The following is an 11,406-nucleotide window of genomic DNA, read 5'->3' as shown; positions in this document are numbered from 1 at the left end:
CCATGCGCGCTCCCTGGCCCCGGGAGGCGGCCGCCCTGGGGGTGAGTGTTGGGGCGCGCGGCCTGCGGCGGGGACACAGAGGGACGCGGGCGGGGGGCTCGCCTGGCGCCGTTCGGCCTGTTAGTCGAGCAGGGTTCCGCGGTTCCAGGCTGGGGGAACGAGCGAGGGCTGGGGCCTGGGGAGGAGCGCGATCTCCGTTTGCAGGTGAGGGTTGAGGGTGTGCGCCCTGCATGCCGGCGTGGGGTGGGGGGCTTAGGGGGTGCCTCTCGAAATCCCCAGTGCGCGGCAGGAGGAGGGCACATTTTTAAACGGCCAGAAAATTCAGCCTGTTTCCCCGCCTCCCACCTCCCCCACCCCTTCCCTTCCAAGCCCCGGGAAAGGCGCAGAACCCGGAGTTATAAAAAGCCATCGCAGGAGAGGAGCGAGGAGCGAGGAGGAGGAGGAGGAGGAGGAAAAGGAGAAGGGGGTGGGGAAGGAGCGAGGGGGGACGGGGCAGGCCGATCTCCGGGCTCTGCGCCCCTCCTGACGTGGGTGGAGGGCGCAGAGGGCGGGGCGGGACCGGGACCCTCGCGCAGAGCTGTGCATCTTGGGGTTCATTCACCTCGTCTGATCGCAGGAAGTGCTCCTGTGGTCTGGGGAGAGGGGGTCGTACCAGGACAGAGGGGCTGTTGTGTACACCCTGGTGACCTCCGACAGGTGGGCCCTAGGAGGCACCTCACCACCGCCACCACCCCCCTTCCCCCTCGCCTAGATCTTCTAAGGTTCCGAAAAACAGAACCCGCCGCCCCCTCCCTCTCGGTACCCAATCCTGATTATCTCGGAGCGGGGGAGCGAAAAGATTTGAATTTATTATTTTTTTTAAAAAAAAAAGTTTGTCGTGTCTCGCTCCCCTCTCCCCATGTTAGCACCCGGGGAACCCGGGGAGAAGCGAGTTTCAGCACTCGACGGGGCGGACAGCGCCCCAGGCGGCCGGAGAGCGGGGTGGAGCTTGGGGACCCCGGGCATCGCTTGGGGCCCTCCTCTCTCCCTAGGCGGCCCCCTCCCTCCATCCGCGGGTTGGGCCGAGCGGACTTCAGCACCGGCGGGAGGGACAGCGCCCGGCCGCCCTGGTCCCCCTGAGCCGCTTAGCGCCGGAAGGTCAAGGCCGCTGGGCCGCTGGCGGAGAGGTGGGGAGGGGCGGCGCTCGGGGCCCGCTTTTCTGACCCGCGTCTGCTTTCTGCCCGGCAGCCGTCGGGATGGAGGTGAGAAGACGGCCGTGACGCACGGCTGCGCGGCCCCCTGCACCCCCAGCAGCCCACAGCGCTCCCTGCCCCCCTTCCCGCGGCGGCCGGCCTTGCCGTCGAGTGACAGCGGCCTGGGGGGGCAGGGGGGGCGCGGGCGGCCAGACCAGCGATGCCGGCGGGCATGACGAAGCATGGCTCCCGCTCCACCAGCTCGCTGCCGCCCGAGCCCATGGAGATTGTGCGCAGCAAGGCGTGCTCGCGGCGCGTGCGCCTCAACGTTGGCGGCCTGGCGCACGAGGTGCTCTGGCGCACCCTGGACCGCCTGCCCCGCACGCGGCTGGGCAAGCTCCGCGACTGCAACACGCACGACTCGCTGCTCGAGGTGTGCGATGACTACAGCCTGGACGACAACGAGTACTTCTTCGACCGCCACCCAGGCGCCTTCACCTCCATCCTCAACTTCTACCGCACCGGCCGCCTGCACATGATGGAGGAGATGTGCGCGCTCAGCTTCAGCCAGGAGCTCGACTATTGGGGCATCGACGAGATCTACCTGGAGTCCTGCTGCCAGGCCCGCTACCACCAGAAGAAGGAGCAGATGAACGAGGAGCTCAAGCGCGAGGCTGAGACCCTCCGGGAGCGCGAGGGTGAGGAGTTCGATAACACGTGCTGCGCGGAGAAGAGGAAGAAGCTCTGGGATCTCCTTGAGAAGCCCAACTCCTCTGTGGCTGCCAAGGTGAGTGTGGGGTCCGGGGGCAGGTGCCGCTCGAGTCCGGACTCTGATGGCGGCCCCAGGTTGAAGAGCAGAGCTGGGGAAATTCGGTTTCGTTCTATGAGTCAGGAGGGAGAGTGATGGCGGAGGCCCCAGAAGGGTGGCCCAACGCCCGCAGACTTTTCCTATGTCATCCTTTTATTGTTCAATAATTTATCTCCTCTTTTGTTGGAGGAAAGGATTTACTGGGACTTATAAAAACCATGGCAAGAGAACAGACACTAAAAAATAGGCAAAAAGAGCCCAGAGGGAGAATGACACTTTGCTGAGCGGGAGTAGAGTTTGGTCTCCTCCACATCATATTCCCTGTGAAGCCCCAGACCCAGGCAGCAAGTGTTCTGTCCTGCGATTTTAGAACATATTCCTATGTTGATAATCCCGCTCTGCCCCATAAAGGAAATGAATGTGTCTCACAGACATGCTTGGAAGACACTGAGAAGCTGTCAGGTGGTTTCCAAAGAAGGAAAACAAGGCAAAGGGACTGTGAAGGTGAAATTGGAGTCTGTCTGCTGCAGATAGTCTTCAGTGTATGCTTGTGGGCAAGGGATCAACGTGTGTGTGTGTGTGTGTGTGTGTGTGTGTGTGTGTGTTTGTTGTTGTACCGGAGAGACGGTACTTCTCCATAGCTGATCCTCCGGTGGGTTTTCCGAAGCAATAAATCACACTGGAGGAGATTGCACATCCTTCTCCCACAGAGCAGCTGGTGGATTGTACTCAAACTGCATGCCTTTAGGACTGCAAGCACAGCTTCCTATCACTAGGCCATCAGAGTTCCCTATCTGTTTGGGGAGGGTGTTATTATAAGCATGACTTAATGCTGTTTGCAAAACTGCTTTGGCTCCTGGAAGAGAATGTGGATTGTTAAATAGGAGAGAAAAATTCTGCATTTTGAAAAATCATGGATGGAACAGATACAGGTTTGAGCGGCCAAATAGGGTGGGCTGGAGGGTCCTGTGAGCTTCAGGATAAGTCAGAGGCCATCAGGGGCTGAGCAGGGCTTAGGGTAGGGGCCACACCAACAGTGAATTCCTTCTGGGTTAGGTTGGCATTCAGCGGGCCTCAGAGAGACGGGACCACTGTGCTGGGTACCTGCAGTGAATGATAACACAGGGTGCTGGAATAAAGCTCATGGCAGGGGGCTCCAGAGGAAGCCAGAGATGAGAGGTGCTCAGGTTGAAACTGAGGTTGAAATCAAAGTGGGGAGGATTCTACCTCCCAGAACAGACCCTAAAAGCGAGGGAGGATTGTTGTTGCTGTCAAGCTGATAGTGGCCCCAGTGGACAGACCAAAACTGATCTCCACAGGGGCGAGTCTCCAGTTCTTTCTCCCACAGAGAGGCTGGGAGGGTTCAAACCACTAACCTTTGGGTTAACAGCCGAATGTCTGCACCACAGGTAAGCGTATTCCTGACAAGATGAAAAGGGGAGGAGGAAGCCTGCATATTGGGCCACAATATCTTAATGCAGCACTGGCGTCAGCCCAATCTGGTCTCTCTTTTGGGGTCTCTGTGGCCTTTCGCTGAAGACTGATTGCAAGTCCAGGTGTGAAGAGGCCTGAGACCCTCGTGGACACAGAAGGGGATGGCTGATAAGAGGGTAAAGGAGCCTAGTCTTTCTCCCTGCTCCTTTTCACCTCTAAAGAGGACCTCCAAGTGCCTGGGCCTGCCTTCCTGTCCGGAGGTTGTGGTGTAATCTCGCCCCAGGTTTCATGCCCAAAAAAGCCGCCTTCTTAAGACAGTCACTCACCCTTAACCGGCTTAGGATCAACAGATTTATTTTGCTATTTTCAGGCCTGACACAGTCTCTTTCTTCTCCCTCCCCATACCCCATTTAGTTCCAAGCAGGACTCTCTCCTCCCTGTCCAGTCCCCAAGACATGAAAGTGGGGGCAGGGAAGGGGCGGTCTTGGAGGGCTTGTGTTTGGGTTGGCGGCTGGCAGCCAGGCAGGGAGCTGTTGGAGGCGCTGTTTGGGCATAAACAGCCTCTCTTCGTGTTAATCCGCTAGCAGGGACGAGCTTGGTGACCTCCCAGTGATCCCAGGCGGGAGGCTGTCAGCTCGCATTCCTGGCAGATGGACAGTCTGGGGATTTTCTGCAGCCGGGAGCTGAAATGGGGAAGCAGGCAGGCTTGTTGGCCCTCCGTGTAGGATTCCTGACCGGCTCCTTTTCAGACACCTACTGTGGATGGGAGCTTACAACACAATCAGTCCTTCCCTACTGAACCTCTCTGGGACCCCCTCCCCACTTGTACACTGGGAGGCTCAGGGAGGTTAAGTAATCTGCCCAAGGTCACAGGGCAGGCAGATAGAAGCTGCCAGAATTCAAAGGCAAGTATGACTTTGAAGACCCTGTTCTTTCCTTGTGCTTCAGGGCCACAACCCCCTCCCTGGTTTCTTCTGCTTCCACCATCACCTCCATATAGCAGTCGGAGTGTGCATTTCAAAATGTAAATTGAATCCTATTATTCATCTGCTTAAAATCCTCCAGTGGTTTCTCATCACACGCAGAAGAAAATCCACGCTCTTCACTGGCATAGCAGGCCTGCTAGCATCTAGCCCCGTGACCTCTCTCTGCGCATCTCTCTTACTGAATTCTGGTTCTCAACTCTAGGCCCACTTGCCTGCTTGCTGCTCCCCCAAAAGGGCTTCCTCTCACCCCCCCCCCGGGCCTTTGCACTTGGCTGTTGCTGCTACCTGGAGGCTTCTTTCCCAGACTGTGCCCTGGCCATTCGGGTTCTCCAGCAGACTTTCCCTGAACCCCGTCTGAAACAGCTTCCCTCCCATGGTCCTCTGTAGAGTCCTCTGGTGCATCGTGCTGTCTTTCCTGCATGGACCTTAAGCATTATCTGAAATTAACGTTCATTTCTTTGGCTTTTCTCTCTTTCTTCCCATAAGAGTGTGAGCTCCTTGAACTGCATTCAGTGCTCTGTTCCCAGCACCCGCTCTCGTATGCTCAGAGAGCTGCAGAGATCGGTGTGTGGAAAGCATAAGTGAAGCAGTCCACCGATCCCTCACTGATTCTGCTGCCTTTGGAGACGTGTCGCTCCTTCCTCACAGCCCACCCGTGACCCAGTTCTCTGAACCTCTGGCCTCTTTCAATCATTTGCACTCCACCCACCTCTTTGCTCATCATCCCCTCAACTTAGATGTCTTGCTTGTCAGGACAGAGAGGCCTGTGGAAATTTCTTAGCAGCTACAGAGAGAGGCTGCTGGGTCCTTTATTAGATGAAGTTCCGATACGGTCGTATCTCATATGCTTAAGGGCGCTCTGGTGGCTTAGTCATAAGGAGTTGTGCTGCCAATCCAAAGGTATGCGGTTTGAATCCACCAGCTGCTACGTGGGAGAAAGATGGGCATTCTCCTCCCATGTGATTTACTGCCTCTGAAAACCCACCGCAGGGTCAGCTGTGAGTCAGTTCAAACTCAGAGGTATACGACAAAATGTTGAAGAGCACATGCAGACCCAGGTTCCAGTCCCAGCTACACCGTTTCCTCAATTTTTGGCCTTAGGTGAGTTATGCACTGCTCCCTGCCCCAGACTCCCACCTGTAAAGTGGAGATAATGGGCCTGCTTTGCTGGCCATCGTGAAATCTCATTTCTCCAAACCCAGCTCAGTGCAACAGGGGGAACCGTTGTTTGCAGTGATGGGATTGGAGGCCTCTCTGTCGGGCTGGTGGGCCGTGCTGCGGGAACGCCGTTTCCTTCAGGGAGCGGCACTGGGAAGGCTGAGCTGCTGCTGCTGTTAATAATTGATAGGCTGTTCTGGCAACGTGGACACAAGCCATAGCGCAGGCCTTGGGCTTGGCCGTCAGGGGACCAAAAATCAAAATCCATTAGGCGAACGGCAGTGTGATTGATTCTTGTTTTGAAGATGGGGTCAGCCCCCAGCAGGGCGACAAGCTTGTGGTGCTGGGGCCACGAGTGGGTTCCTGCTTTCTCAGGAAACTCTGTAGGGTCCTATCAGAAGGGGAGAATGAGAGTGGTGATGAGGTTGTGATGGGGGGGTGTCTGACCTCCAGCTTCCCCGGGAGGGAGGAGAATTATTATTAACAGCACTGTCAGCCCTATGAGGTGAGACGTGCCTCCTCTCAGCTATTTTTACCAATTCTGACACCAACTGTCCCTTCCGTGACACACTCTACTCCTCTGCTAGGTTTAATAATTCATTGCAATGGCCACACAGAACGCGGACAATACTGATGATTATGGAATTCATTAGGGAAGTAGTAGGTATTTAGAACCAGGAAAGATGCAGGATATAGTTCTGGTTAGGACAGCTGATTTTTAGCTGCATCTACAAGCAGGCATTTTTGATCCAGCCCGTCAGCCACTTGGCCTCACATCCTGGCCTCCGCCTTGCTGCCAATAATACATAGCTCTCTCGCTTCATGGGTCGGGAAGCCCACTGTGCTGTCTCCTGTTTCTGCGAACACAATTTCTCTTGCCCTCTCTCACTGTCCCTTGCCATCTCTGGTATTACAGCTCTTTGTTGTCTGTCTTCTGGGTCTAGAAGATTTCTGTGCAGGGATCTTGGGTTCAAAGGGGATGATCTCTTCTCTTCTAGATAGTGATGAGGCCCGCCTCCCACGTTCTGCCTCTCTGTTGGCTCATTTTAAGCCTAGTGGGATGGCAAAACTGACCAGCTCCCTCATTGGGGTTCTGTATACTTTATTTACGTGGTCCAATCCTGACAAGTCAGTCATGCACCTTTTGTTCATTATGACTAAGGTACCCAGTCCCCTTGGTGGGCCGTGGCAACTTGTTTGAATAGTTTCACACTATTGTTTAGTGGGTGGGGGTCACAAGAAAGGACCGTATCAAAGCTGTTCAGCACACAGCAGGGAGAGGATCACCTAACTCATCAGGTCAGGAGTGTACATTCCCTGGAACAGTCTCAAAGGTAAAGCCGTGAGCTAATTTTCTAACATCCAGAGTAACTGCTGTTTATTATGCTAGACACTAATTAGGGGAACTTTATGCCCACTATCTCACTGAAATCTCTCCAGCAGTCCTCTTGGGTGTATGCCAGTTAAGGATGCTTTGGGCCTCAGGTAACAGATGAGAGAACACAAAACACAGCTTCACTAAGGAGGAAGTTCCTTCGTCTTGCATAACACAAAGTTATGGAGATTTGGATTCGGTTAATAATTCAGTGATACTATCAGGATATCACAATATTTCCATCTGTCCTCTCCTCCAACCCTGGCAAGTAGCTTGGTCCTCAGGCTTGATGCCTCATGTCACAAGGTGGCTGCCTGGTTCCAGCCTTCAAGTGTAGACACCATGAAGCCTCACCTGAAGAAGAGCATTTCCTCCTATGTGGCACCTTTTTTTTCTCCTGAGAGGAACACATTTCCCAAGACTCCCCCTTAGCAGACTCCTCTTTAAATCTGATTGGCCCAGATCAGGTCATGTGCTCACGCATTAGCTGTATGGGAACCTGGGAAAGCAAGTTAAGGGAGAAAAGAAATGGTGAGAGTAGTAGCAACACCCTTTTGAGGAGTTCTGTCAGTGCAGTGGATGAATCACTGGCTGCCAGCCAAAGGGCTGGTGGTTCAAATCTGTTTGATCCTCCAAGGGAGAAAGATGAGGCATTTTGCTCCTGTAAAGATTTACAGTCTTGGAAACCGCGTGGGACAGTTCTACTATGTCCTACAGGGTCACTGTGGATCAGAACTGACTTGATAGCAGTGGGTTATTAGGACTGCTTTTATAGAAAAAGAAACAGAGGGTCTTGCCTGAATTTCTGCAGCCAAATGCTCAGTAATTTGTCAAAGGAATGAAAATGGCAGAGCCATGTTTTGAATCCAGGTACATCTAGTACCTAAGCCTGAAAGCTTGGACAGGTCATTTGAGCTCTCTGCGCTTCAGTGACCTCATCTGCTGAATGGTGATAGTGGTGGTGCTCATTTCTTCAGACAATTTGGACGATTCAGTGAGATTTCAGATGTGAATATAATTTGCAAATGGAAAGTTGCCTTGCAAATGTGAATTATTATATTCAGAACTGAGAGTGGTTGCTTGCCTGCTAGAGATTAGTTCATTAAGAACTTGTCCCTTGGAGTCCAGCAGATGTGGGTTCTTTTCCTGGCTCTGTCACTTACCAAGAACGTGATTTTGGGAAAGGTCCTTGTTTCTCTGAGCCTCAGTTTCCTTGTCTGGGAAATGAGAGTTGTAGGGCTAACACATCAGTAATCCACAGCTTACCCCAGGGCCTGAAACAGGCCAAGAATTCCGTAACGGGCAACATGACCATAGGTGTTATCATCGAGTCCCTCTGTTCTCTGTTCTTGCTACACCCCAGTTTGGAAGCATCTCCTGTTACAGTGCTGTTGAGTCCCTGCTGCAGCTTTCAGATTTCGTGCCTCTCGTCTTAACGATGCCTCTCCTGTAAACTATCATCAAGAAATTGAGAGGAACCAATTCTCACTCTGTGGGGTCCCTTCAGTGTTATGACTTGTCTGATGGAGGGCAAGTCTTGCTGAGCCCATGCTGGTCTTCATGGGTACTTGTTTTTATTCGTGCTGGACAATATGCCAGAGATTCAGAATCCTGGCTGTGGGTCACTCAGACTTGAGTTCAAGACCCAGTCTTGCCATTTCCCAGCTCTGCACTTGGGATAAGTTACCTCATAGTTTCCATTTCCTGATTGATAAGCGAGGATGATGATAGGATTGTGAAAGAACTAAATATGCAGGGACGTACAAGGGCTGATTGATAAACCCAGTCTTTTCATATGATAAAGAGAGACAAACCCAGAGGCCCAGGTTGGGTCATTGACCTGCTTCTGGTCACACAGCAAGTTGGTGAAAGGCCAGGGACTACCCCTAGGTGCCATTTCTCGCAGAAGTTTCATCCAGATCAGTTCTTGGCTACTGGTTTCTCGGGGCTTTTAAGAGGCTGTGACGGGCTAGAGAAAGTGAAAATGCTTAGGAAGGAAAATGCTGGCCAGATGAGCTGCATGGCCAAAGAGTAATTAACCGGAGGAGAGCAAGCAAGCCCTGGGTGTCAGCTCCATAGCCAGCACTCAGCGTTCTTTCTACACCTTCTAGAGTCATAGGTGGGAGCCCTGGTTTGAGAGCTGGACTGCCCAAGGCTAAGTTCAGCTCCTCTACTGACTGAACTGGGGAGCTCTGGTGGCTTAGTGGAAAGGAATTGCATTGCCAACCCAAAGGCATGCGGTTCGAATCCACCAATTGCTTTGTAGGAGAAAGATGGGCAGTCTCCTCTTGTGCACTTTTCCTGCCCCTGAAATCCTGCTGGAGGTCAGCTATAGAGTTCAGTTCCGACCAGATGACACATAACAAACAGTATAAACAAAACTGACTAAACATGGGATTTGGGGCCAGCTACTGTGATCTGTCTGTGTCTCAGTTTCTTCACCCATAAATTAGGGGAGAATAGCAGTGTTTGCCTCATTGAATTGCTCCAAGGGTTAAATGAGTTAATGTATGCAATGGTAAATTAAAATAGTAACTTTGAATCTGGTTCCTGGCCGGTAGAAAGCCCTCAATGTCAAGGGCTTTCTTATTGCCTGTTCATTTAATCCGATGACAGTACTATCAGATAAACAAGCTCCTCTGGGAGGAAAAATGTTATTTTTATTGTAAGGTGATACATGCTCATTTGTAAGGTGGAAGTAAGTAATTTGCTCAAGATTAACAAGCAGCTGAGGTGGAATAGGAGCCCACGCTCCATATAGCAAATGTGGTCAGGGCCTCACCATATTATTTTAGCTCCAACTACATCAGGGCCTGCTAGTTCAACTTGTAGATGCTGCGTCTGCGCGCTTTACCCATGGACAGTCTCTGACCACTGGAGTCCACTAGTGACAGGGAGCTAACGGCCCGCTGGGCTCATCCCCCCACTGCTCCACTGTTGATTGGTGGGAGGGGATGACCGATACTCCAGCTCCTTCACCTCTGCGTCTGGGCCCAGCAACCCTGATAAACATGTTCACGCTGTCTCCTCGAGGGTCTCAGTGGGATCCCTGTGCCCACAGAGGTCACTTGCTGGATAACACCAGCTGCCTGACTTTTCCTTCACTGTCTCCCATTCCCACTCCTCTGCATTTTTCTGGGAACACCTCCCACATACGCCACTTGTACTTTAATTTTTGTTTTATGATTTGCTTCTAGGGAAACCAACTTGAGAGTGATAAAGAACTTCATTTATTCAATATCCTGATATTGTATTCTAGACTAAGGGAGCATGTATCTCCCTACTGGGGATTGTTTTAAAAAGAGATTGAAGGATAAAACAATATCAGTGAGGCCAGAAAGCCCAGTCATTGAGAAGGATCACAGGATGGGAGACATTAACATGTGAGGAGGCTTTGCTCATCCCAGCCCGGGAACAGAGGGTACTGCCATCTGCATTTGCTACTATTACCATTGTTTCCTCAGCCAGCAGGCTCCCACCTCAGGGCCTTTACGCTTGCGGTTCCTTCTGCCTGGAAGCGCTTCCTGCAGACAGCCACGAGACTCACTCCCACACTGTTCAGGTTTCAGCTCCAGCGTCATCTTTTCTGTGAGAACTTCCTCGGCCATCCTACATAAGACAGCTCCCTCCAGAACTCTCCACCTGCTTCTCTTGCTTTATTTTTCGCCCTGGCACTTACCGTTGCCCAGCAAAGCATAGAATTATTTATTTTTGCCTTTGCTTTCTTTCTCCCCAACTTGAATATGGCATCAATGGGCAGGGATTTTCTTTCCTTCTATCTTGTTCTGTGTAGTATCCTCTTGTTTAAAACAGAGTCTCCCTGGGACCGGTCTGCCGAGTGGATGATGAGTGGATGGATGATGGAGAATTAAATGGACAGTGGATGGAGGAATGGGTGGGTGGGTAGGGAGTGGATGGATAAAGATGATGGGTGGTTAAATGGATGATGGATGGATGGAGAGATGGGTGAGTGGGTGAATGGATGAGTGTGGACAGGTAGGTGGGCGGTGGGCAGATTGTTAGGTGGACAGATGGATGAATAAATGGGTGGATGGTTGACATCATCCTAGAGATAACAGAAGATACATACATACTAATTGATGAAAAAAGAAATCTTCGCCTAAACTTTGAAACCTCTGCTATTATTACTATCATTCCTAAAAGCCTGACTCTCATTTGCTTCTGTCTTCTTCTAATGCAAAACCTCTACTGTATTAACCAGAACCAAGACTTCTCAGCACCAGAACTGTTGCCATTTAGGCTCTCCTGGGTGGTGTAGGATGTTTAACAGCATCCTTGACCTCCTTCCGCTAGTGGCAAATGATCCCACTGGTGATATTAGCCAAAGACTATCTCCAGACATTGCCACATGTCCCTGGAGGGCAAAAGTCATCCCTGGTAGTTGTTGTTTTGGTTGTTATGTGCCGTCGAGTCGTTTGCGACTCATAGCGACCCTATGCACAACAGCCCTAA

At 52.1% G+C, this 11,406-nt stretch overlaps 1 protein-coding gene across 1 annotated transcript in view; it reads left to right on the top strand.

Moving 5' to 3' along the window:
• Positions 1 to 1,392: 1,392 nt before the first annotated feature.
• Positions 1,393 to 11,406, top strand: part of KCNB1 (potassium voltage-gated channel, Shab-related subfamily, member 1) — a 119,690-nt gene continuing 109,676 nt past the window's right edge. Inside the window, exon 1 of the mRNA XM_006881624.1 lies at positions 1,393 to 1,959. Within this exon, the coding sequence (XP_006881686.1) occupies positions 1,393 to 1,959 (567 nt within the window). The remainder of the gene's footprint in view (positions 1,960 to 11,406) is intronic.

Source organism: Elephantulus edwardii, unplaced genomic scaffold (genome assembly GCF_000299155.1).
Source record: "Elephantulus edwardii isolate Elephantulus edwardi_28Jun2011 unplaced genomic scaffold, EleEdw1.0 scaffold00015, whole genome shotgun sequence".
In the NCBI taxonomy this organism is placed as follows: domain Eukaryota; kingdom Metazoa; phylum Chordata; class Mammalia; order Macroscelidea; family Macroscelididae; genus Elephantulus; species Elephantulus edwardii.
The sequence above is the reverse complement of the archived record's forward strand: the minus strand, read 5'-3'. Positions and strand labels throughout refer to the sequence as shown.